At 43.3% G+C, this 27,959-nt stretch overlaps 2 protein-coding genes across 3 annotated transcripts; both read left to right on the forward strand.

Moving 5' to 3' along the window:
- The first annotated feature begins 367 nt into the window (after window positions 1–367).
- Window positions 368–6,001, forward strand: LOC144667751 (interferon alpha-F-like). The gene is made up of 4 exons (XM_078529195.1): window positions 368–517; window positions 2,859–2,948; window positions 5,555–5,794; window positions 5,903–6,001. Exons 1-4 carry the CDS (start codon window positions 386–388, stop codon window positions 5,999–6,001), a joined length of 561 nt encoding a protein of 186 aa, XP_078385321.1. The 5' UTR covers window positions 368–385.
- A 3,804-nt stretch (window positions 6,002–9,805) lies between these two features.
- LOC144667753 (interferon kappa-like) lies at window positions 9,806–16,643 on the forward strand. 2 transcript variants are annotated; one of them, XM_078529196.1, is made up of 4 exons: window positions 9,806–10,010; window positions 12,833–12,922; window positions 16,197–16,436; window positions 16,545–16,643. In XM_078529196.1, exons 1-4 carry the CDS (start codon window positions 9,879–9,881, stop codon window positions 16,641–16,643), a joined length of 561 nt encoding a protein of 186 aa, XP_078385322.1. In that variant the 5' UTR covers window positions 9,806–9,878. The 2 variants fall into 2 exon arrangements, 1 of the variants encoding a protein (XP_078385322.1); XR_013573372.1 differs by lacking the exons at window positions 9,806–10,010; window positions 16,197–16,436; window positions 16,545–16,643 and adding an exon at window positions 10,355–10,481 and having other exon boundaries at window positions 12,833–12,899.
- The last annotated feature ends 11,316 nt before the right edge of the window (window positions 16,644–27,959 follow it).

Here is a 27,959-nt window from a genome sequence, read left to right on the forward strand (position 1 = left end):
GCGCTGCCTGTGATTTTCAACCGGGGATTTTCCACTCGCTGCTTCTGGAATCTCCAGCTTTTACATTCCTGACCTCAGAAAGGAAACCGGACAAACTATTGATCTCCCGCAGCTCTTCCAAAAATCCTCGAGCCCGTTTTCACTTTTCGAATGTAATGCCACACATTAAAGCCGACAGCATGGCAGCGCCAGTGAGAGCACCGAGCAGACTCCACACTCACACTCACACCGTTCGGCAGCACAGGCGCTCGCTCCCGGATCACAAGCGGCTCAGATTCCACTTTCCGAGTTTTAACCCGCTCGCAAGAACCGTTTTCGCCGCGGAACCACGAAGCCGCCGGTTTCTCATCTTTCACATCGGTGTTTCACTCTGGGTCGCTTGATCATGGCTTTGGCGAGTATCTGGAGATTTTGGATGGTGTTGCTCTTCTTGTCCGGGACCCTCAGTCTGGGATGTGAGAGGCTGCAATTACAGCAAGTTCTCAACACAGAGACTCTCAGCAAACTGAATGCAATGGTGAGTTGAACCCAAAACACCGAGTCGGTAATTATGTTGAGGGGAGAGAGGGAATCAGCCTCCAGGAGAGATTAAATCTGAATTTGGGTGAAGGAACAAATGGGATCCGAGAGGAAACTGGAAAGCAGACATTGAGGAGGAGGGCGCTCAGTGACGGACGGAGCGGAATGTGACCCTGAAGGGGGAGAGGGGGCAAATCAGAGACAGCCCATCAGTAACAACCATTCAGAATAATAGAGCCACTTTAAGGTCTCAAGGTGCCTCACGGGAATGTTATACAGCAACATTTGTTGTGGTGGGCACAGCAAGATTTCAAACTTTGCAGATGATACGAAGTTGGAAATGCTGTCGACAGTGACGGGGATGGTGTTGAACTTAAAAAGGACATAGACATGTTGGTGGATTGGGCAGACAAGCGGCAGATGAAGTTTAGTGCAGAGAAGTGTGAGGTGATAAGTTTTGGGAAGCAAGATAAAGTGAGACGGCACAAAATAAAGGGAGTGACTCTACAGGAGGTGCAGGAACAGAGGGACCTCGGTGTATATGCGGATTGGTCAGTGAAGATGGCTGGGCATATTGAGAGAGCAGTTAATAAAGCATATACTAGCTTAGGCTTTATTAATCGTGGCATTGAGTAGAACAGAAAAGAGGTCATGTCGAACTTGTATAAGACACTAGTTAGGCATCATCTGGAATACTGTTCTGGGCACCAGACTTGAGGAAAGATGTGAGGGTATTGGTGAAAGTACAGAAGAGATGCACAAGAATGATTCCCAGGATAACGAACTGTATCTACGCGGGAGGATTGGAGAGGTTGTCAATGTTTTCCTTGGAGAAAAGAATGTGGAGATTAGGTTTAATTGAGGAACTCAAGATCCTGTGGGGTATGGACAGGGTAAATAATGAGAAACTGTCTCCACTAAAGCGAACATCAAGAAATATAGGGCAAAGGTTCAAAATAGTTGGCAAAATGAGTAAATGTGATGTGAGGAGCAATTTTTGAACCCAGGATGTGATTGGAGCAAACTTCACACAGTGCTTTCAATATTTGAAAATGAGGATGAGAATTTTAAAATGAAGGTATTTCTTATCCAGGAGACTGACGCTGTGTTTTGTTTGATCTCCCTGAGGAGATGCATGTCGAACAGAAATAGAAAGGGACCAAAAATAGATTCTTGGGGACACAGGGGCTAAACGTTGGGGCTGGGTGGGTGATGGTTGAGAAGAGATGCCATTCTGGGGGTTTATAGGCTGCATTTAGACAGTGGGAGCCAGGCAGTGTATCCCCAACCAGCAGGCCCATGGTGGAGAAAGTTGAATTCTGATGTTCATGTCGAACATGTCAAAGGTTGCGGACAGGGCGAGAAGGAGGAGAACAGTTTACGTATGTCACGGGCATGTTGAATGTAATTTATGAATTTATCTATCATCTTATGGAGATCTTGTGATGCAATGGGTCGGACCTGCTTTCAGGCAGAGAACTCAAGAACAACTACAGCCTTATAACCTATCAATGTAACCAAATGCCCCTTCATTGCCCCCTTGATGTGAATCAGTTCAATTTGGAGGAAACATTATAATTTTCCCAAAATATTGTTAATACTTTTGATCAAAATTATAGAACTTTGAGCTGGAACCGAGCGCGTGTTGTGATTTTCTCTCGGGCACCTTCCAGTCACTGGTTCAGGAATCTCCAGATTTCAGATTCCTTACCTCAGACAGGGAGCAGACAAACTCGTCCGCTCCTGAAGTCCTTCCAAAACTCCCGCAACCAGATTTCACTTTTCGAGTGTAATAGCAACATCGCCAGTCCCCCCTCTTCACAGCGACGGCAACTCCCAGCACAATTCTCACACAAACATACACACACACACAGGACTGGACATTCAGGCGGTCGCTCCGGCTTCACAAGCGGCAGCATTTCCACGCCTGGTGTTTCATTCGCTTCAAAGGAAGTGTCTTTCGGAGTTGATCCCGGATCCAGTCAGTGTCTGATCCTCAGCTCGGGGTGTTTCACTCTGGGTCTCTTGATCATGGCTTTGGCGAGTATCTGGAGATTCTGGATGGTGTTGCTCTTCTTGTCCGGGACCCTCAGTCTGGGATGTGGCAGGCTGCACTTACAGCAAGTTCTCAACACAGAGACTCTCAGCAAACTGAATGCAATGGTGAGTTGAACCTGCAGCCAGAGCAGGAGGTGAATCACATTGTGTCCGCTTGCTGTGAAATGTCACATCAGGGGAAATGTTTTGCGATTTGTCATTTTGTGCAATGAATAGTCGGTGATTCTTCAGTATTTGAATTTATGGGGCTGATTGTAACAGTGATTGTTTTCCCCTCTCAGGGCGGACCCTTTCCCCGACACTGTATAAGACAGAGACTCTCACTGAAAACCAAACCCTTGAACCTGGTGAAACTCTCGAAGGAATTAGAGGTGAGTAAACACTCGGTTCATTTGATTCACACAGGGCTTTTATACAAAGTAAGATCAACAACCGGATCGGAAACTTCCACATCAGGAATTTGGAATAGAGTGATTTGTACCCATTGTGAATGTAGGAGCAGTCTCACTTATTGTATTTCACTCACTATCTCACTCATGAACTATATCACTCTCTCTAACCGCACTCACTACCCCTTATCTCCAACTCTCTCCCTCCCTGATATTATGTCCCTCCCGCTAACTACCTGCTCTGGGAACCATCCGACTGGATCTCCCATCTCCTTTTCCTGCAGGGCCTCTAGATTATTCCGTGCAGACCACTGCCTGATGGGCCTGTTGTCAAAGATGTTTCTCTGCCTAAACATTTCTACACGGGATAGGTGGTGAGGCAAGTTCCAAAGGCTTCGAGTGTTCCCGACAACAAGGCCACTCCCATGCTTTACAACACCGGGGACAGGTTTAAACTCAACACTTGCAGTTTGCGTTCAAAGGGTCCACGCACAGCTTGATGCAGCCAGACACAAATGTAGTCATCAGGATGAGGGCGATGTTGAGTGCGTTTTGTCCTCTGATCATTGACTTCGTGAAAACTTCTCAACTTTTCTCAACCTAACACCCTTTAATTTTCTCACCGCCTCTAACCACCTCACTTCCTCTAAACATCTTATTCCCTGTAACAATTTGCCTCCCTCGAAACATCTCACTCCTGAGCTGCACTGAATGACTTTGGGGCATGAATCACGCAGGCAGGATAGGCCATAGGATCATAGAATGATCCTGTGCTGAAGGAGTCCGATTGGGCAGAATGGTCTGTTTCTGTGCCACGTTTCCGATCAACTACCTGGTGGATAAATACGTTAGTAGGTACGCACTAACCAGCATTCATATATTCAAGAAAAATCACCTTTCCCAAACTTGATTGAGTTATGTGATAATGTAGCAGAGCGTCTTCATGAGATTAGTGCGCTTAATCTTCTGATGATGTCATCATACCTCTGCAGCACTTTGAATGAACGATTCAAATTAATCCCGCTTTCATCCCCCATTACAATGCAAAATTTTTCTCTGACTATTTATCCAATTCTCTCTTGAAAGTTATTATTGAATCTGCTTTTGCTGTTTTGTAAATCAATCCGTACGCACACTTTTAAAAGGCTAATCATCAGAAGATCCAGCGCACAATCCTCATCAACACTCTCTGCTACCTTATCACTTAACACAATCAAGCTTGGTAAAGATAATTTGATGGTAAAGATGTCTCCCCAGAGATCATTGTGTCTGAAGGTTTCCCACCACCCAAAATGGACTAACTGGCCTGGAGTTGTTGGATTTATCCCTCTTCCATTTTTGAATGGGATGTAAGTATTTGAAATCTTCTGGTCCGCTGCCATCATGTCCCTCATATCTAAAGAGGACTGGAGGAATGCGGCCAGAAGTGTTATTAAAACCCTTGCTTTCCTCAGCAATCTCAGCTGTATTCCGTCCAGACCAGGTGACTTTCCCAACCTGAGTGCTGCCAATATTTTACGTACCTCCTCTTTATCTATTTTTATCCTGCCCAATTTCTCTACTCGCTCCCCCTTCACTGTGACTTTTGAAGCATCTGCTTGTGAAGTGAAGACAAATTCCAAGAATTGGTTTAGAAAATCCGCCATGTCCTTTGTATCCCACAAGAAGATTTATTTTTTGCTCACTAATCATCACAAACAAACATTTATTTACATGCTTATTAAAGGTTTTTAGCTTCCCTCTTACGTGATCTGCTCATCAATTTTCATGCATTCTGTTTATTCCTCATTTCTTTTGATAACCTTTCTCCATATTGGCTGCATTCAGCTTGGTTCCTCACTCTGCTAAGAGCCTAATGTTTCACATAAGGCTTCGTTTTCTGTTTTGTTTTAATCTCTACATCTTTTGGCGATGACGTCATTGACCTTTCAATGCCCTTCCTTTCTGCTTCATTGAAAGGAGTCCAGTCTGCAACCATAACATCTCCACTTAAAAAGAGCCTCAATTGCTACTTTCCTCCCGAGGATGCACTATTTAAGAGGAGATGGTGGCTTAGTGGTAGATTCACAGGTTTAATAATTCATGGCCTAGGCTAATGCTCTGGGCACCTGAGTTCATGCCCCATCACACAGATGGTGGAATTTTAATTCAATCAATAAACGTGGAATATAACACTAGTGTCAGTAATACTGACCATGCAACTATCATGGATCTTTGTAAAACCCTTCTGATTCACTAATGCCTTTTAAGAAAGGAAACGTGAATTCTGCACCTGGATTGGATGACATGTCACTCTCAGCACATGGTCGAATCTTCACTGTCCTTTCAAATATTCAGTTCAAGGGACATTAGGGATGGGCATCTAATGCTGGCTTTGCCAGTGTTGCCCACATCCCATGAATGAATAAAGGAAAAAAGAATCCTTGATTCAAATACACCTGGGCCAGATCCCTTTTAAACGCACTAAAATTAATCCTCCCCTTTTTGACCGATTTTAGCTCTATTTGAATTTTGTTCTTTAACATAGTCTGTACTAAAACTAAAGGTGAACATGTCCTCTCTAATGTCATTCTCTACATTATACACAGACACAGGACAGGATCCAGATTGTCCATCAAACCCTGCGTCACATCAGCAAGATCTACAGCATGAACCTGGGTTCAGCCACATGGGCCCAGGACAAGGTGGAAAACCTCCGGCTTCTCCTGGATCGGCAGCTCGCTGAGCTGGAAGAATGTGTCAGGAAAGCAGGATCAGAGCACAAGATGAGGAGAAACTCTGCCATTCACAATTACTTTAGGAAACTGGAAAAGTTTCTCAAACAGGAGGTAGGTCAATTGATAAATGACAATGTGATTGCTGGCATTTAGTTCATTTCACCACATTTAAATCTGCTCATTCTCTAATCGGTTTCCCTGAATAACTTTCTTTTTCAGAAATTCAGTGACTGTGCCTGGGAAATAATCCGCAATGAGACCAGAGCCCGTTTACAACAACTCCTTTTCATCATAGCACAAATCAGCAGAAGAAACTGAGAAAGAGATGTTTAGCATAGACTGGGAGCAAAGATTATTTATTTTAATGGCTTTTAACATAAAGTTATTTATATATATATTTGTAACAAATTTTATATTTTATTGTACTGATGACAGAACAATGAGTGACATGATGGGATTATTTATTTTATTTATTTATTTATTTATTTATTGATATTTTTTGCTATGACATTTTCCTCTGATATAATCCTATCCTTTAGCGGGTGGGGTGTCTGCTCTGGAATTTACTGGTAGGCTTTCAAGATATGGGTTTTCAGACCTATAAACCCTGGGCCGCACTGACCTTTCCATTTCTCCTCTCCTAGGTGGCCAACTTTTCAATCTATTTCAGCCACTGTAATTTATTGATCTTTATTATTGTGATGTCTTCATGTAATGAAATGTTACATGTTATTTAATGTGTAATGTGAATTTTTAATGATAGTTTATTTATTGATATTTATCAAGAGTTGGAGAAGAGCTAAATATTTTTGTAACTGGTAAATTTTATACACAATGAAAGCCTTTGCTAAAATAAATTGTTTTCAATATTACGCATTGAGTGGAATGATGTTCATTTTTCAATTCTGTCGGTTGGCTTTCCATACTCAGTATAAATGCTCTGGATTTTCCCACCTGCTGCCTCGTCCTGTCAGCCCTTCTCTGTTCTGCTCTCCTTTCTGCACAATCAGGTTTTCCCTCACCCGTTGGAACTGTGAACGTATTGTGAACCGAACTGCCCTGATTTATCATCTTTTACCCCTCTGCTTCTCAACGCCACATTCCAGCTCCAAAGGAGAGAGCACTGAGCATGATGTTCAGGAGGCAAATGGAAAATAGAGGCATAAATTAGAAATGGCCAGATGGAGAAATGGAATGGGTGGACATAGAAGATGACTGAAGTGTCAGCCTGTGTGAATATATGTGGACATCAGACAATGGGGTTGAGAGTGACATCAGGCAATTAGTAGGAAGGAGAATGAGTGGAGAGTGGGGATGAAAATCTTTTATTTCGCACGGTTGTTTACACCTACTGAAAATCTGTATGATAAATACTGTCTGCATTACATTAGAACAGAAGAAAAAAGGCCATCCAAGCTTGCTCCACCATTCAATAAGATAACGACTGATTTGATCGTGGCCTTAAATCCACTCCCCTGCCTGCCACCTATAACCTTTGACTTCTTTGTTGATCAATCCCATCTAACTCAGACTTGAATATATTCAATAACACAACCTCCACTGTTCTCTGAGGTGGAGATTTAAAAGATTAATGACACTCGGGGCAAAAGAAATCCTCCTCATCGCCGTCTCACGTGCAGTTGCTGCATATTGAAACCTTGGCCCTAGTTACAGCCTCCCCAAGAGAGGAACCACCTCAACATCCACCCGGTCAAATCTCCTCACAATCTTAAATGAGTTAATGACATCACCTCTCATTCTTCAAAACTCAAAGGAGTATAGGCTCAACCTGGTTAAGATTGCTTCATAAACCAACTTCTCTTTCCAGGAATCAACCTGGTGAACCCTCTCTGAAGTGTCTCCAATGCAAGTTAATCCCTGCTTAAATAAGGAGACCAAAGCTGTACATAGTACTCCAGGCCTGGTCTCACAAATGGCCTGTAGAGTTGAAGCAAAACTTCCCTACTTGTATTCTTCATCCTCTTTGCAATAAAGGACAACATACCATTTACTTTTCCAATTCTTTGCTCGACCTGTTTGCTAAATTTTCATTGCTCATTTCTAAGGACACCCAGGTCCCTCTGCACTGATAGATTCTGTGTTCTTTCTCCATTTAAAAAACATTCTGACATTCTGTTGGGCACAACAAAGGCTAACTTGTGTCCTACATTACCATAGTCACTTTATATCAAAAGTACTTTATAAGCTGCTGAGTGCTTTGAGACACCTGTGGTCAGGAAGGGCACAATGTGAATGCAAGCCTGTTTTGAAAAAAATATCATAGAGAAATCTGGACCGACACACAAAACTGCCCTCACTCCAGGGTGAATTTATCAGCAGTGCAGTTGTTTACAGGCCTTCCAAAGGGCCCCAAAAAATAAACCGGATGATTTGGGTTTGAGCACAGCAACAGACATGTGTTAAAAGGTTTGCAAAGCAACTTTATTAAGTTACAAAGACAATAAATATTGCATTCCAATTCCAAAAAAGTGGGGATGAACCAACCTAATTTCCATCACCATTAATTTCTACAAAACAGCAAAGGTTGCTTCCCATTCAAGGGACAAGCATACTGACTTGGAACTATTTACCATTTCTTCACTGTTACTGGCTAACACTCCTGGAAAACCCATCCCAACACCTCTGTAAATTCACCTACACCACATGAACGGCAGCAGTTCAGGGGTTAAAGGGGGCGGTTAATCGCCACCTTCTGTGGGGTAATTAGGGAGGAGCAACAAATTCTGGCCTTTCCAGAGACGCCCACGTTCCATCAAGGAAGAAATGAAGCCAAATTATGCAAAAGTAGCTGTGAATGGGCCGCAGATTTTTGTAAGGTAAAAATGCACACGCTCCCGTAGGTCCTTCCTATTTCCTCTAATGTCACTCGCCAGTGTTTTTAATATTCTTCCTTCAGTTCCCTGACTCTCCTTCCGCCTCCGCCTTCAATAATTACAATTCCCACTGTTCTATTCGCCAATAACAGCATTGTTGTAAATTGTAGTTTCTCTCCAGTCTCCAGTTGGGGAATGTGGGATTCCGCTCCCACATCCACCCGGACGGTAGATTTTGGTGACACTTCCAGCTGAGAGGGATTTGGTGACATTTCCTATGTACCCGGACATTTACCGAATACCCTAAAGCTTTTCCCAACAGCCCCTCACCCCTCTCAGTCTGATTCACCCTCTTTACAAACCCTCCTCCCTTTCGGAAATGACAAAACACGTCACTTTCCTTCAGGCACTTTCACTTTTGGCTGAAATTGACACCAGGTTAATTTGCAGAGAGAAAGTGACACGGACACTTTCCCGGGAGAGAGACAAGAAAGAAAGGATGAAAGAAAAGAGAGCGGGATCACTTTCGGACTCAGAATCGGAGCAGATCAAATATTCTTTCAATCCGACTCTGAAAATGGCTCCAGAAAACAACCGAGAAATGAGAAACTTCTCCCAGTTAAAGAGCAGATTGTGGGACAGGTCACTCGGAGCGGAGTCTGTCTCCATGAAGCGGTGTCCCTGGGCTGTGAGCAGAGCTGTCTGCAATGTCCAACCTGTGAAGTGTGAACAGGACAAGCGCCAGGTGAACACACCGCGGGGACACATTGGATTTCAAAGGGAATCGCTCTTCATGGGGCCCAATGTCAGCACTAAAAGTCGCCGCACCGGATCACCGCTGTCGCTCTCTCTATAATCCGGATGATAAAATCCAGCCCCCGATACATGTTCACACTGCCCCCAATTCAGAGCCTCCCTCTACACCACCTTCGTGCCCCAGGTGAGCTGAAGCCACACAACACTGAGCTGGAACCGAGCGCTGCCTGTGATTTTCAACCGGGGATTTTCCACTCGCTGCTTCCGGAATCTCCAGCTTTTACATTCCGGACCTCAGAAAGGAAACCGGACAAACTATTGATCTCCCGCAGCTCTTCCAAAAATCCTCGAGCCCGTTTTCACTTTTCGAATGTAATTCCACACGTTAAAGCCGACAGCATGGCAGCGCCAGTGAGAGCACCGAGCAGACTCCACACTCACACTCACACCGTTCGGCAGCACAGGCGCTCGCTCCCGGATCACAAGCGGCTCCGATTCGACTTTCCCAGTTTAAATCCGCTCGCAAGAACCGTTTTCGCCGCGGAACCACGAAGCCGCCGGTTTCTCATCTTTCACATCGGTGTTTCACTCTGGGTCGCTTGATCATGGCTTTGGCGAGTATCTGGAGATTTTGGATGATGTTGCTCTTCTTGTCCGGGACCCTCAGTCTGGGATGTGACAGGCTGCAGCTACAGCAAGTTCTCAACACAGAGACTCTCAGCAAACTGAATGCAATGGTGAGTTGAACCCAAAACACCGAGTCGGTAATTATGTTGAGGGGAGAGAGGGAATCAGCCTCCAGGAGAGATTAAATCTGAGTCTGGGCGAAGGTACAAATGGGATCTGAGAGGAAATTGGAAAGCAGACATTGAGGAGGAGGGCACTCAGTGACGGAAGAAGCGGAATGTGACCCTGAAAGGGGAGAGGGGGCAAATCAGAGGCAGCCCATCAGTGACAACCATTCAGAATGATAGAGCGACTTTAAGGTCTCAAGGTGCCTCACGGGAATGTTACACAGCAACATTTGTTGTGGTGGTCACAGCAAGATTTCAAACTTTTCAGATGATATGAAGTTGGAAATGTTGCCGACTGTGACGGGGATGGTGTTGAACTTAAAAAGGACATAGACATGTTGGTGGACTGGGCAGACAAGTGGCAGATGTAGTTCAATGCAGAGAACTGTGAGGTGATCCGTTTTGGCAGGAAAGGTAAGGAGGGACGGTATAAATTAAAGGGAGTGACTGTACAGTAGGTACTGGAACAGAGGAACTTCGGTGTATATACGGATTGGTCAATGAAAATGGCATGGCATGTTGAGAGAGCTGTTAAAAAGCATATAGTAGCTTAGGCTTTATTAATAAGGGCATTGAGTGCTAGAGAAAAGAGGTCATGTCGAACTTGTATGAGACTCTAGTTAGGCGTCATTTGGAGTACTGTGTCCAGTTCTTCGCACCATTCTTGAGGAAGGATGTGAAGGCATTGGTGAGAGTACAGTGGAGATTCACAAGAATGATTCCCTGGATAATAAACTGTAGCTATGCGGGTGGATTGGAGAGGTTGGCACTGTTTTCCTTGGAGAAGAGATGGTGGAGATGACACTTGATTGAGGGACTCAAGTCGCTGGGGGGTATGGACAGGGTAAGTAATGAGAAACTGTTTCCACTAAAGCGAACATCAATAGTTAGAGGGCACAGGTTCAAAATAGTTGGCAAAAGGAGTAACTGTGATGTGAGGAAAAGTATTTGAACCCAGAAGGTGGTTGGAGTCTGGGGCAAACTTCCTGAAAGTGTGTTGGGGGCAGGTTCGATCGAGGCATTGAACAGGGAATTGGATTTCTTCCTGAAAAGAGAGAGAATGTGCAAGGTTACAAGGATAAGGCAGGGGAGCGCAACTATGTTGAATGCTCTTTCAGAGAAGCAGTGCAGACTCGATGGGCCAAATGGCCTTCTTCTGCAATGTAAAGACATTGTGACACTGTGGACAATTGATGCCAAGTCACAGGAGAAGATATTAAAGCAGGTGACTAAAAGCTTGGTCAAAGAAGTTGATTTTAAGGAGCGTTTTAATGGCGAAATAGGGGGAAAGAGTCGGAGAGGTTTAGGTCAGAAATTACTGAGGTTGAGAGTTCGGCAGGCGAAGGGACCGCCCCCAATGGTGGAATAGTTAAAGTGGGGATTGTGGAGACGGTAGAATTAGAGGAGAGCTGGTATCTCAGAAGGTTGAAAGGCTGGAGGTGATTACAGAGATAGGGAGTGTTTAGGGCCTGGAGTGATTTGAAAATGAGGATGAGGATTTTAAAGTCAAGCATTTCTTATCCAGGAGACTGACGCTGTGTTTTGTTTGATCTCCCCGAGGGGCGGCGTGTTGATGAGAAATAGAAAGGGACCAAAGATAGGTCCTTGGGCACACAGAGGCTAAAGGTTGGGGCTGGGTGGGTGATGGTGGAGAAGAGATGCTATTCTGGGGGTTTACAGTCTGCATTTAGACAGTGGGAGCCAGGCAGTGTATCCCCAACCAGCAGGCCCATGGTGGAGAAAGTTCAATTCTGATGGTCTCGTCGACCATGTCAAAGATTGCGGACAGGGCGAGAAGGAGGAGAATAGTTTACATATGTCACGGGCATATTGAATGTAATTTATTAATTTGACTATCACCTTATGGAGATCTTGTGATGCAATGGGTCGAACCTGCTTTCAGGCAGAGAACTCAAGAACACGAACAGCCTTATAATCTAACAATCTAACCAAAGGCCCCTTTATTGCCCCCTTAATGCGAATCCGTTCAATTTGGAGGAAACATTATATTTTTCCCAAAGCGTTATGAATTATATTGATCCAAATTGTTGGAACGTTGACCAGGAACCGAGCGCGGGTTGTGATTTCCTCTCGGCATCTTCCAGTCACTGGTTCAGGAATCTCCAGATTTCAGATTCCTTACCTCAGACAGGGAGCAGACAAACTCGTCCTCTCCTGAAATTCTTCCAAATCTCCCGCAACCAGATTTCGCTTTTCGAATGTAATAGCAACATCGCCAGTGCCCCCTCTTCACAACGACAGCTCCTCCCAGCACAATTCGCACACACACACACACACAGGACTGGATGTTCAGGCGGTCGCTCCGGCTTCACAAGCAGCAGCTTTCCCACTCCCGGTGTTTCATTCGCTTCAGAAGAACCGTTGTTCGAAGTTGAACCCAGATCTGGTCAGTGCATGATCCTCAGGTCGGAGCGATTCACTCTGGGTCGCTTGATCATGGCTTTGGCGAGTATCTGGAGATTTTGGATGGTGTTGCTCTCCTTGTCCGGGACCCTCATTCTGGGATGTGACAGGCTGCAGTTACAGCAAGTTCTCAACACAGAGACTCTCAGAAAACTGAATGCAATGGTGAGTTGAACCTGCAGCCAGAGCAGGAGGTGAATCACATTGTGTCCGCTTGCTGTGAAATGTCACATCAGGGGAAATGTTTTGCGATTTGTCATTTTGTGCAATGAATTGTCTGTGATTCTCCAGTATTTGAGTTTTTGGGGCTGATTGTAACAGTGATTGTTTTCCCCTCTCAGGGCGGACCCTTTCCCCGACACTGTATAAGACAGAGACTCTCACTGAAAACCAAACCCTTGAACCTGGTGAAACTCTCGAAGGAATTAGAGGTGAGTGAACACTCAGTTTATTTGATTCACACAGGGCTTTTATACAAAGTAAGATCAACAACCGGATCGGAAACTTCCACATCAGGAATTTGGAATAGAGTGATTTGTACCCATTGTGAATGTAGGTGCAGTCTCACTTATTGTATTTCACTCACTATCTCACTCATGAACTATATCACTCTCTCTAACCGCACTCACTACCCCCTTAACTCCAACTATCTCCCTCCCTGATATTATGTCCCTCCCTCGAACTACCTGTTCTGGGAACCACCGACTGAATCTCACATCTCCTTTTCCTGCAGGGCCTCTAGATTATTCCGTGCAGACCACTGCCTGCTGGGCCTGTTGTCAAAGGTGTTTCTCTGCTAAGCATTTCTACAGGGGATAGGTGGTGAGTCAGGTTCCAAAGGCTTCGAGTGTTCGCGACAACAAGGCCAGTCCCATCCTTTGCAACACCGGGGACAGGTTGAAAGTCAGCACTTGCAGTTTGCGTTCCAAGGGTCCACGCACAGCTTGATGCAGCCGGACACAAATGTAGTCATCAGGATGAGGGCGATGTTGAGTGCGTTTTGTCCTCTGATCATTGACTTCGTGAAAACTTCTCAACTTTTCTCAACCTAACACCCTATAATTATCTTACTGCCTCTAACCACCTCACTTCCTCTAATCATCTTATTCCCTTTAACAATTTGCCTCCTCGAAACATCTCCCTCCTGGGCTGCACTGATTGAATTTGGGGCATTAATCACGCAGGCAGGGTGATTCATAGAATCATAGAATGATCTTGTGCTGAAGGAGACCGATTGGGCCGAATGGCCTGTTTCTGTGCCACATTTCCTATCAACTGCCTCGTGGAAAAAATTAGGTTAGTAGGTACGCACTAACCAACATTCATATATTGAAGAAAAATCACCTTTCCCAAACTTGATTGAGTTATGTGATAATGTAGCCGAGAGTGTTGATACGAATAGTGCGCTGAAACTTCTGATGATGTCATCACACCTCTGCAGCTCTTTGAATGAATTATTCAAATTATTCCCGCTCTCATCCCCCATTACAATGCAAACTTTTCCTCCGACTATTTATCCAATTCTCTCTTGAAAGTTATTATTGAATCTGCTTTTGCTATTTTGTCAATAAATCCATACGCACACTTTTAAAAGACTAATCATCACAAGATCCAGCGCACAATCCTCATCAACACTCTCGGCTACATTATCACATAACTCAATCAAGTTTGGGAAAGATGATTTTTCTTGAATATACGAATGCTGGCTAGTTCGTACCTACTAACATATTTTTTTCTAAGTGGCAGTTGATAGGAAATGTGGCACAGAAACAGTCCATTCGTCCCAATCGGTCCATGCCAGTGATTATGCTCCACTCGAGTCTCCTCACATTTACTCATCTAAATCTAGCATTGTAACCATTTATTTCCAGCACAGGAGGTTGAGGACACATTTGATAGATGTGCACAAGGTTATGACAGGTTTGAATAAACAAGACAGGAAAAAAATCTTCCTGTTACCTCGTGGTGCAGGGTCTAGGAGACACAGTTAGTGTCTCGCCCCTCTGCCACTTGTATTCAACTAGCAGCAGGCAGGGGAGTCACCTAGTGGGAATTCCGAAGAGCAATCCCTGTCAGATTTGCTTCCTGGTTGCCATTAAGGGGTTGAGGGGATGGTGCCCTTCGTTCAACAGCAGTCAGTGCCTGGTCAAGTAACCCAGCACCAGGAAGATGTCGGACTGTGGTGAAAGTCACAGGGATTTCCACCTACACCACCACAGCCCTCACCACCGCCCTCCACCCCCCACCCCCCACCCCAACCCACCCACCCTGGTATCTTGCTCCTGGTAACCACTTAAGTGCCTAACTGGCACTGAATGCGGCTGGCCTACCATAAAGAAGGTGAAGCAAGGCTCTCCCTGCCTCTCCAGAGATTACTGTGTCTGAAAGTTTCCCACATCCCAAAATAGATTATCTGGCCTGTAGTTACTGGGTTTATCCCTCATCCATTTTTGAATGGGATGTAATTACTAGAAATCTTCTGCTCTCCTGCCATCATGTCCCTCATGTCTAAAGAGGACTGGAAGAATGAGGCCAGAAGCTCTGCTACCTCAATCCTTACTTCGCTCAGCAATCTCAGCTGTATTCCATCCAGACCAGGTGACTTTCCTACCCTGAGCGCTGCCAATATATTAAGTACCTCCTCTTCATCTCTTTTTATCCTACCCAATTTCTCTACTCGCTCCCCCTTCACTGTGACTTTTGAAGCATCTGCTTGTGAAGTGAAGACAAATTCCAAGAATTGGTTTAGTTCCTCAGCCATGGCCTTTGAATCCCACAAGAAGATTTCTATTTTGCTCACTAATCATCACAAACAAACATTTATTTACATGCTTATTAAAGGTTATTAGCTTCCCTCTTACGTGACCTGCTCATCAATTCTCATGCATTCTGTTTACTCCTCATTTCTTTTGGTAATTTTTCTCCATGTTGTCTGTATTCAGCTTGGATCCTCACTGTACTAAGAGCCTAATATTTAACATAAGGCTTCTTTTTCTGTTTTGTTTTAATCTCTACTTCTTTTGGCTATCGGGTCATTAACCTTTGGATGTCCTTCCCTTCTGCTGCATTGAAAGGAGTCCAGTGTGCAACCATAAGATCCCCACTTATAAAGAGCCTCAATTGCTCCTTTTCTCTTGACTTAGTAGCCTTATGGAGGAGATGGTGGCTTAGTGGTACTTTCAGTTGGTTTAATAAATCATAGCTCAGGATAATGCTCTGGGGACATGAGTTCAAACCCCACCATAGAGGTGGTGGGATTTTAATTCAATCAATAAATGTGGAATACAACACGAGCCTCAGTAATGTTGACCGTGTAATGATCATTGATCATTGTAAAAGCCCTTCTGATTCACTGATGCCCTTTAAGAAAGGAAACCTGCTATCTATTCCTGGCCTGACTGACATGTCGCACTTGGCACATGTTCGACTTTCCACTGTCCTTTGAAATATTAAGTTCAAGGGAAATTAGGGATTGGCATCAAATGCTGGCTTTGCCAATGATGCCCACATCCCATGAAAGAATAAAGGAAAAAAGAATCTTTGATTCAAAAACACCTGAGCCAGATCCCCTTTAAACTCACTAAAATTAATCTTCTCTCTTTTAAACATTTTTAGCTTGATTTGTCTTTTGTTCTTTAACATAATCTGTTCTAAAACGAAAGGAGAACATGTCCTCTCTAATGTCATTCTCTACATTTTACACAGGCACAGGACAGGATCCAGATTGTCCATCAAACCCTGCGTCGTATCAGCAAGATCTACAGCATGAACCTGGGTTCAGTTGCATGGGCCCGGGACGAGGTGGAGAATTTCCGGATTCTCCTGGATCGGCAGCTCAGCGAGCTGGAAGAATGTGTTAGGAAACCAGGATCAGAGCACAAGATGAGGAGAAACTTCGCCATTCACAATTACTTTAGGAAACTGGAAAAGTTTCTCAAGCAGGAGGTGGGTCAATTGATAATTGACAGTGTGATTGCTGGCATGTAGTTCATTTCACCACATTGAAAACTGTTCATTCTCTAATCAATTTCCCTGAATGATTTTCTTTTTCAGAAATTCAGTGACTGTGCCTGGGAAATAATCCGCACTGAGACCAGAGCCCGTTTACAACAGCTCCTTTTCATCATAGCACAAATCAGCAGAAGAAACTGAAAAATACATGCTTATTACAAACTGGGAGCAATGAATATTTATTTTAAAGACTTTCAATTTAAAGCTATTTCCATATATATTTGTAACAAATTTTATAGTTTATTGTACTGATCACAGAAGAATGAGTGACATGATGGGATTATTTATCTCATTTATTTATTTATTGATATTTTTTGCTATGATATTTTCCCCTGATGTAATCCTAACACTTCCGTGGATGGGGTGTCTGCTCTGGAATTTACTGTCAGGCTTTCAAGATATGGGTTTTCAGACCTATAAACCCTGGGCCGCACTGACCTTTCCATTTCTCCTCTCCTAAGTGGCCAACTTTTCAATCTATTTCAGCCACTGTAATTTATTGATCTTTATTGTTGTGATGTCTTCATGTAATGAAATGTTACATGTTATTTAATGTGTAATATGAATTTTTACTGATAATTTATTTATTGATATTTATTAAGAGTTGGCGAACAGGCAATGTTTTTGTAACTGGAAAATTTTATACACAATGAGAGCCTTTACTGCAAATAAATTATTTTCAATATTACGCATTAACTGAAATGATGTTCATTTTTCAGTTGTGTCGATTGGTTTTCCATACTCAGCTCTGGGTTCTACTAACTGCTGCCTCTTCCGGTCAGTCCTTTCCTTTTCTCCTCTCCTTTCTCCACAATCGGATTTTCCCTCACCCGTTGGAACTCTGAACCTATTGTGAACCGAACTGCCCTGATTTATCATCTTTTACGCCTCTGCTTCTCAACGCCACATTCCAGCTCCAAAGGAGAGAGGACTGAGCGTGATGTTCAGGACAGACAAGTGGAAAATGGAGGCATTAATTGGAAATGGACAGATGGAGAAATGGAATGGGTGGGATTAGAAGATGACTGGAGTGTCAGCATCTGTGAATATATGGGGACATCAGACAATGGGGTTGAGAGTGACATCAGTCATTGAGTAGGAAGGAGAATGAGTGGAGGGTGGGGATGAAAATCTCTTATTTTGCATGGTGGTTTACACATTCTGAAAATCTGTATGATAAACACTGTCTGCATTACATGAGAAGAGAAAAAAAAGGAGCTGGAGTTGGCCATTTGTCCCCTCAAGCCTGTTCCACCATTCAATAAGATTCCGACTGATTTGATTGTGGCCTTAAATCCACTTGTCTACCAGCCACTTATAACCTTTGACTCCTTTGTTGATCAAATTCTAACGCAGACTTGAATATATTCAATGACATGACCTCTACTGTTCTCTGGGGTGAAGAATTTCAAAGATTAATGACACTCGGTGCAAAAGAAATCCTCCTCATCTCCATCTCACATGCAGTTGCCGTGCTTTGAATCTGTGACCCCCAACCACCGTTCCTGATTCCTCCAGAGAGGAAACACCTCAACATCTACCCGGTCAAATCTCCTCACAATCTTAAATGATTCAATGACATCACCTCTAATTCCTCTAAACTCGAAGGAGTATCGGCCCAACCTGGTCAAGATTGCTTCATTAACCAACTGCTCCTTCCAGGAATCAACCTGGTGAACCCTTTCTGAATTGCCTCCAATGCAAGTTAATCCCTGTTTATTTAAGGAGTCCAAAGCTGTACATAGTACTCCAGGTCTGGTCTCACAAATGGCCTGTAGAGTTGAAGCAAAACTTCCCTACTTGTATTCTTCATCCTCTTTGCAATAAAGGACAACATACCATTTACCTTTCCAATTGCTTGCCTTACCAGCTAGCTAAATTTTCATTGCTCACTTACAATGACACCCAGATCCCTTTACACTGCAAGGTTCTGCAGTGTTTTTCCATTTAAACAACATTCTGATTTTCTGTTCCGTGTTATACAATTTATAAAGTGAGTATTTAACGAAAACTTATCCAATGATATTTAAACAAAGGCTAACTTTTATCCCACATGACAGCAGTCACTATACACCTAAAGTACTTTATAAGCTGTGGAGTGCTTTGAGATGCCTGTAGACAGGAGGGGCACTATGTGAACGCAAGTCTGTTTTGAAAAGAAATCAGAGAGAAAGCTGGTTCCACACACAAAACTGACCACATCCCAGGGTGAATTAATAAGTAGTGCAATTGTTTCCAGGCCTTCCAAAGAGCCCCAAAGATAAACTTGGTCATTTGGGATTGAGGACTGTAACAGACATGTGTTAAAGGGTTTGCAATGCAGATTTTTTTAATTTACAAAGACAATAACTATTGCATTCCAATATAACCAGAAAATGGGCCTGTCTTCTTTTCAAGTAAGTTTCAGCATTTGAAAAGTATGTTACACACAGCAGGTGGATTGATACTGTTGTTAAAATCCTGAAGTTTTGGAATGAACACATTTTCTGTGTATTAATAGAATTGCACCCTTTAACATGCTTAAATATGTAAATGAATATTTCAAGACAGTTTTACAAATTCCATTTTAAAATCTTGCCCAATTGTGCTGGTTCATGGTAGATGTCAGGTTTGGTGATTGGCGCATGCGTTTGAGTGGGAAGTCTAGGAAAAGAATCCCAGTTTTGCTGGGGGGATGGTGTGGGTGGGGGGTCAGACAGGGTGAAAAGTGCAGATGAACCAACCCAATTTCTAACATCATTAATTTCTACAAAACAGAAAACAGACCCCAAAAGTGGTGTCAAGATGTGGACGTCAGGAAGTCTACAACCCTCCCACCAACTTCAATATTCAATGCCCACCACCGACGCACAATGGGATCAGTGTGTACCATGTACATGGTGAACTGCAGGAACTCACCAAAGCCCCTTCAACACCGCTTCCCAAACTCATGACTTCTACCACACAGAAGAAAAAGCGTAGCAGACGCAAGGGAGCAGAACCAACCTTTGGTTCCCATTCAAGATACACAGCATCCTGCCTTAAGAACATAAGAACATAAAAACTAGAAGCAGGAGTAGGCAATTAAGCCCCTCGAGCCTTCCCCACCATTCAATACAGTCATGGCTGATCGTGTTTCGGCCTCAATTCCAATTTCCCACCCTCTCCCCAAAACGTTTCAACCAGAAACTAATTAAAGATCTGTCTATCTCCTCCTTAAATCTATTCAGCGTCCCAGCATCCACTGCATTCTGAGGTAATTAATTCCACAGATTCATGACCTTTGAGAAAAGTAATTCCTCCTTATCTCTGATTTAAAACTACCACCCCTTAGCCTAAAGCTATGGCCTCTTGTTCTAGAATGCCCCACAAGGAGAAACCGCCACTCCATGTCTATTTTGTCTATCCCCTTTAGCATCTTATATACCTCAATTAGATATCCTCTCATCCTTCTAAACTCTAGCGAGTATAGGCCTAAACTGTCCAATCCCTCCTCATAATACAAGCCCCACATCTCTGGAATCAATCTAGTGAACCTACTCTGAACTGCCTCCAGTGCAACTACATCTTCCTCAAGTAAGGAGACCAAAATTGTGCACAGTACTCCAGGTGCGGGCTCACCAATGCATTTTACAGTTGCAACAACACTTCCCTATTTTTATACTCTATTCCTTTAGCAATAAATGCCAAAATTCCATTTGCCTTCTGTATTATCTGCTTTACCTGTTTGCTAGCTTTCAGCGATTCATGCACGAGGACACCCAGATCCCTCTGCACTGAAGCATTCTGAAGTTTCTCTCCATTTAAATACTAAGTCACCTTTTTATTCTTCTGACCAAGCTGGTTAACTTCACACTTATCCATGTTAAACTCCATCTGCCAAATTTTGGCCCATTCACCTATCTTGTCTATATCCATTTGTAAATTTCTTATTTCTTCACAACAACTTATTTTCCCACCTATTTTGGTGTCATCTGCAAAGTTAGCTATGGTACCTTCTATCCCTGAATCAAAGTCAGTATTATAGATTGTAAATAGTTGGGGCCCAAGGACCGAACCCTCTGGCACCCCACTAGTTACAGCTTGCCATCCAGAAAAAGACCCATGTATACCAATTCTCTGCTTTCTGTTGTTTAGACAATCCTCTATCCAAGCTCATATATTACCCCTAACTCCGTGTGATCTTAAGACCATAAGACCATAAGACATAGGAGCAGAAATTAGGCCATTCGGCCCATCAAGTCTGCTCCACCATTCCATCATGGCTGATAAGTTTCTCAAGCCCATTCTCCCGCGTTCTCCCCGTAACCTTTGATCCCCTTACCAATCAAGAACCTATCTTATCTTGTGTATTAACCTTTTGTGCGGCACCTTATCAAAGGTCTTCTTTGGAATCTTCTCCCAAAACGACACTTTCTCTCAGACGCCTTCGCTTCACGTTCAGGGTTTCGAACTCCTTCCGATATTCCTCTCCCCTGGGTCGCCACATGCATTCAAACTGTCTTCTGTGCACTCTCTATCACCGACTCAGCCGTCAACAGTGCACACTGCTTCAAATGCCCATAGCAAAGACTTACAGCCCTTCAACCGTCTCTTTCGGCCTTCTTGTCTCTTGCAAGCTGTTTTTGACCCTGAAGTTAATCCAGGCTTGACTGCAACCATTTTACCTGAACTCCAATTCCAGAGTGGGAAAAGCTCCCTGCTTCACTGGACTCAAAGGTACATGAACTGCTAACTATTCTGCTTGTTTTAATATGTGTAGAAGTGCACAAATGTCTTTAATTGTATCTTTCTTGGGCATGTGTTGTGTGATTGATGTTGCAATACATCTTTCTGAGGTTTATGTGTGTGTACGAATAAATAATGCTTCTTGTTTACATCCATGAAAGTCTGCTGCTGGTGGCTTAAATTGACCGCACACTAATGGGAAAGGGGTATGGGGGTTTCAGTCTCTCCCACTCTCTCTTCTCAGTCTGTAACAAGATGAATTTAGGTAATGTTTTGAAAGATGAGAGAGAAGTACAAAATTGTAGGCACTTAGTGGACAGATTGGGCTAAATGACCTGTTTCTGTGCCATATGCCCCACGTAGGGGAGGTATTACTTGAACTGCTGCCTTCAGGGACCTGTGTACTTGTACGTCAAGATCTCTCACTTCATCTACCCCTCTTAGTATATTCCCATTTATTGTGTAATCCCTGTAACTGTTTGACCTCCCTAAATGTGGTATTGTCACTGGACTAGTAATCTAGAGACCCAGGGTAATGCTGGGCAGAAGGTGGAATTTGAATTCAATACAAATCCGGAATTAAATGTCTAATGATGACCATGAAACCATTGTCGACTAATGTTCTTGTGGGAAGGAAATCTGCTTTGCCTGGTTAGGCCTACATGTGATTCCAGACCCACAGGAACCATCATGTGGAAAGGCATGGACTAGTCAGGGATTGTCAGCATGGAATTGTTAAAGGAAGGTCTTGCCTCACAAATTTGATTGGATTCTTTGAGGAAGTGACAAGAAGGACTGATGAAGGTAGTGCACTGGATGTTGCGTACATGGATTTTAGCAAGGCATTTGACAAGGTCCCACATGTCAGGTTGGTGAGGAAAGTAAAAGCCCATGGGATTCAGGGTAATATGGCAAAATGGAAAAAAGGTTGGCTTTGTAACAGGAAACAAAGGTAATGGTCGATGGATGCCCTTACGAATGGAAAGATGTGTTAAGTGGTGTTCCACATGACTCGGTGTTGGGACCCTTGCTGTTTGTGTTATATATTAACGATTTGGACTTGAATGTGGGGGGCACGATTAGGAAATTTGCAGATGACACAAAGATTGGCTGAGTAGTGGATGTGTAGAGGATAGCCATAATCTCCAAAATGATATAGATGGGTTGGTGGAGTTGGCGGTAAAGTGGCAGATGGATTTTAACATAGAGAAGTGTGAGCTCATACATTTAGGGAGGACAAGGTTGTAAAGAAGGCATATGGAATGCTCTCCTTCATTGGCAGAGATATAGAATATAAAAGTAAGGATATGATGTTGTAATTGTATAAAACACTGGTGAGGCCACAACTGGAGTATTGTGTGCAGTTTTGGCTACCACATTACAGGAAGGACATAATAGCTCTGGAGAGAATGCAGAGGAGGTTTACAAGAATGTTGCCAGTGTTAGAAAAGTTTAGCTATGAGGAGAGATTGGATAGGTTAGGGTTATTTTCCTTAGAATAAAGAAGGCTGAGAGGTGACTTGATTGAGGTGTACAAAATTATGAGGGGAATAGATAAAATGGACAGGATAAAATTGTTTCTCTTGATGGAGAATTCTAGAAACAGGGGACATAGATTCAAGATAAGTGGCAGAAGGTGTAGGGGATCATGAGGAAGATCCTTTTTTCCGCAGAAGGTAGTGGGTGTCTGGAATTCGCTGCCCAAGTTGGTGGTAGAGGCAGAAACTTTTAACTCTTTTAAAAAGTACCTGAAAGTGCTGTAAGCTGCAAGGCTATGGGCCGAGTGCAGGATGGTGGGATTAGAAAGGGCACCTGGGTGTCCTCGGGCTGGCATGGACAAGATGGACCGAATGGCCTCCTTCTGTGCTGTAACTTTTCTATGGTTCTATGGTCCTGGAAGTCCAGATGTACTACATCTACAGGATCCCCATTATCCACTTTGCTTGTCACATCTTCAAAGAACTCATTACTACTTCCTTAATAATGGATTCCAACAATTTCCCAATGACAGACGTTAAACTAATTGGTTTATAGTTTTCTGCTTTCTGCCTCCCTCCCTTTTTGAATAATGGCATTATATTAGCATTTTTCCAATCCATTGGATTCTTTGCAGAATCCAGGGAATTTTGGAATATTATTAACAATGCATGCACTATATCCATTGCCACTTTCTTTAAGACCCTGGGATGTAGGCCATCAGGTCCTGGGGGCTTGTCACCCTTTAATCCCAATAGTTTTCACAGTACTTTTTCTCTTGTGATGGTGATTGTTCTAAGTTCCTCCTTCTCTATACCCTCTGCTCTTCTTGTTACTATTGGGGTGGTGCTAGTGTTCTCCACTGTGAAAATTGAGGCAAAATGTTGATTAAGCGTCTCTGCCATTTCTGTGTTCCCCACTATTAACTCCCCAGTCTCATCCTCCAATGGACCAATGTACACTTTAGCTACACTCTTTCCTTTTTTATACTTGTAGAAGCTTTTGCTATCAATTTTTACATTTTGCGCTAGATTTCTTTCATAATTTACCTTTGCTTGTTTTATTGTTTTTTTAGTAACGCTTTGTTGATCTTTAAAAGTTTCGCAATCTTCCAGCCTGCCACTGACCTTTGCAATTTAGTATGCCTTAGTTTTTGCCTTTATGTTACCTTTAATTTCCTTGCTTAGCCATGGATGCTTTTTCCCCCTCTTACCATCTTTCTTCCTCTTTAGAATATATTTTACTTGGGAGGAATTGAATATCCCCTTAAATATCTGCCATTGCTCATCATGGCAGATTGGTCAGGAAAGTAAAAGCCCATGGGATTCAGGGTAAAACTGGATAAAAGGTTGGCTTTGTAACAGGAAAGAAACGGTAATGGTCGATAGATGTCCTTGCAAATGGAAAGTTGTCTCAAGTGGTGTTCCACAGGGCTTGTTGTTGGGACCCTTGCTGTTTGTGTTATATATTAATGATTTGGATGTGAACATAGGGGTCATGATTGGGAAATTTGCAGATGACACAAAGATTGAGTAGTGGATAGTGTAGAGGATAGCCATAATCTCCAAAACGATATAGATGGGTTGGTGGAGTGGTTGGTAAAGTGGCAGATGGATTTTAACATAGAGAAGTGTGAGCTCATACATTTAGAGAGGTCAAACAGTTACAGAGATTACACAATAAAAGGGAATATACTAAGAGGGGTAGATGAAGTGAGAGATGTTGGCGTGCAAGTACACAGGTCCCGGAAGGCAGCAGTTCAAGTAAACAAGGTTGTAAAGAAGGCATATGGAATGCTCTCCTTCAATGGCAGAGGTATAGAATATACAAGTAAGGATATGATGTTGGAATTGCATAAAACACTGGTGAGACCACAACTGGAGTATTGTGTGCAGTTCTCATCACCACATTACAGGAAGGACGTAATAGCTCTGGAGAGAGTGCAGAGGAGGTTTACAAGAATGTTGCCTGTGTTAGAAATGTGTAGCTATGAAGAGAGATTGAATAGGTTAAGGCTATTTTCCCTGAGAACAAAGAAGGCTGAGAGGTGACTTGATTGAGGTGTACAAAATTATGAGGGGAATAGATAGATGGACAGGATAAAATTGTTTCCCTTGATGGAGAATTCTAGAACCAGGGGACATAGATTCAAGATAAGTGGCAGAAGGTGTAGGGGGGACATGAGGAAGAATTTTTTATGCAGAGGGTAGTGGGTGTCTGGAATTCACTGCCCAACTTGGTGGTGGAGGCAGAAACTTTAAACTCTTTTAAAAAGTACCTGGATCTGCACCTAAAATGCTGTAAGGTGCAAGACTATGGGCCGAGTGCAGGAACGTGGGATTAGAAAGGGTACCTGGGAGTCCCTGGGCTGGCATGGACAAGTTGGGCCGAATGGCCTCCTTCTGTGCTGTAACTTTTCTATGGTTCTACGGATCTGGAAGTCCAGAAGTACTACAGATACAGGATCCCCATTGTCCACTTTGCTTGTCACATCTTCAAAGAACTCATTACTACTTCCTTACTAATGGATTTCAACAATTTCCCAATGACAGACATTAAACTAACTGCTTTATAATTTTCTACTTTCTGCCTCCCCCCCCCCCACCTTTTTGAATAAGGGCATTATATTAGCATTTTTCCAATCCACTGGAATCTTTCCAGAATCCAGGGAATTTTGGAATATTATTACCAATGCACCCACTATCTCCATTTCCACTTCCTTTAACACCCTGTGATGTAGGCCATCAGGTCCTGGGGGCTTGTCACCCTTTAATCCCAATAGTTTTCTCAGTGCTTTTTCTCGAGAGATGGTGATGGTTCTAAGGTCCTCCATTTCTATACCCTCTGCACTACTTATTATTGGGGTGGTGCTAGTGTCCTCCACCATGAAAACTGAGGCAAAATATTGATTAAGCGTCTCTGCCATTTCTGCGTTCCCCCCTATTAACTCCCCAGTCTCATCCTCCAAGGGACCAACATTCAGTTTAGCTACTCTCTTTCCTTTTATATAATTGTAGAAGCTTTTGCTATCAGTTTTTACATTTTGCGCTAGTTTTCTTTCATAATTTACCTTTGCACGTTTTTTAATCATTTTTTAGTAACGCTTTGTTGATCTTTAAAAGTTTCCCAATCTTCCAGCCTGCCACTGACCTTTGCAATTTTGTATGCCTTAGATTTTACCCTTATGTTACTTTTAACTTCCTTGCTTAGCCATGGATGCTTTTTCCCCCTCTTACCATCTTCCTTCCTCAATAGAATATATTTTCCTTGGGAGGTATTGAATATCCCCTTAAATATCTGCCATTGTTCATCAACTGTCCTACCTTGTAGTCTTCCTGCCCCAGTCCACTAGGCCCAAAACTGCTCTCATGCCTATGTAGTTCCCTTTGTTAAACTCCAGAACACTAGTGTGGGACTCAGGTTTCTTGCTCTCAAACTGAACTTGAAATTCTAGCATGCTATGATCACTCTTCCCTAGAGGATCCTTTACTCAGAGATCATTAATTAATCCCATCTCATTACACAAAACAAAATCCATAACAGCCTGCTGCCTGGTTGGTTCCACAACATATTGCTCCAAGGAACAATCTCTAATACACTCTATGAACTCTACCTTGAGGCTACCCTTGCCAATTTGATTAGTCCAGTCCATATGCATGTTAAAATCACCCAGGATTATTGCCGTGCCTTTCTTACATGCTCCCACTATTTCCTGGTTTATACTGTGCCCTACTGCTGAACTATTGTTTGGGGACCTATAGATTACTCCCACCAGGGACTTTTTTCCCTTGCAATTTCTTATTTCTACCCAGACTGACTCTATGTCTTGCTCTCCAGTGCCTATATCATTCCTCACTATAGTATTGATCTCTTCATTTACTAACAAATCTACACCACCTCCTTTTTGGTAACAATCAGCCCCATCACTAATCTGCACTCTTACCCTCTCCTTAAACTTTGATTGTTTATATTTCCATGCAACTGAACCCTCCTCCCAACTATTTAGTTTAAAGCCCTATCTACAGCCCTAGTTCTGCGATTCACCAAGACACTGGTCCCAGCCTGATTCAAGCGAAGCTGATCTGAATGAAATAGCTCCCTCTTTGCCCAGTATTGGTGCCAATGTCCCATGAATTCGAACCCATTTTTCCCACACCAATCTTTGAGCCATGCATTTATCTCCATAATCTTATTGGCCCTGTGCCAATTAGCTCGTGGCTCAGGTAGTAATCGGGAGATTGTTATCTTTTTGGTTCTGCTTTTTAATTTATCCCCCAGCTGCTCGTATTCCCTCAGCAGAACCTCTTTCCTAATTCTACCTATATCATTAGTACCTACGAGGACCACCACAACTGGATATTTCCCCTCCCACTCAAGTTCCTCTGCAACCTAGATGAGATATCCTTAACCCTGGTACCAGGTAGGCAACACAGCCTTAGGGACTCTTGATCCTGGATACAGAGAACAGTATCTATTCCCCTGCCTATACTATCACGGATTACAACTACATTTCTCTTTTCTCCCCCAACTTGAATGGCTCTCTGTACCATGGTGCTATGGGAGCTCATCCTCCCGACAGTCCCCGCTCTCGGCCACACAGGGGGCAAGAATCTAGAACCTGTTGGATAAGGGCAAGGGTTGAGGCTCCTGCAGTGCTACTTCCTGGATCCCTCTACCTGCCTCACCCATACTTGGGCTCAAGTCTTGGGCTCAGAACTATGTCCTCATTCCTTCACTGTTACTGGCTAAAACTCCTGGAAACACCCCTGTACATTTAGCTACACCACATGGTCGGCAGTGGTTCAAGGAGAGGGTTCTTCACCACCTTCTGAGGGGTAATTAGGGAGGAGAAACAAATTCTGGCCTTGCCAGTGACGCCCACATCCGATCAGGGAATAAATGAAGCCGAATACTTCAAAAGTACCTGTGAATGAGCCTAATATTTTTGTATGGTAAAGATGGACACGCTCCTGTAGGTCCGTCCTTTTCCAACTGCCCATCACCCCTCTCAGTCTGATCCACCCTCTTTACAAACTCTCCTCCCTTTCGGAAATGACAAAACACGTCACTTTCCTTCAGACACTTTCGCTTTGGGATGAAATTGACACCAGGTTAATTTGCAGAGAGAAAGTGACACGGACACTTTCCCGGGAGAGAGACAAGAAAGAAAGGATGAAAGAAAAGAGAGCGGGATCACTTTCGGACTCAGAATCGGAGCAGATCAAATATTCTTTCAATCCGACTCTGAAAATGGCTCCAGAAAACAACCGAGAA

This window comes from Cetorhinus maximus, chromosome 25, assembly GCF_964194155.1.
Source record: "Cetorhinus maximus chromosome 25, sCetMax3.hap1.1, whole genome shotgun sequence".
NCBI classification, from domain to species: domain Eukaryota; kingdom Metazoa; phylum Chordata; class Chondrichthyes; order Lamniformes; family Cetorhinidae; genus Cetorhinus; species Cetorhinus maximus.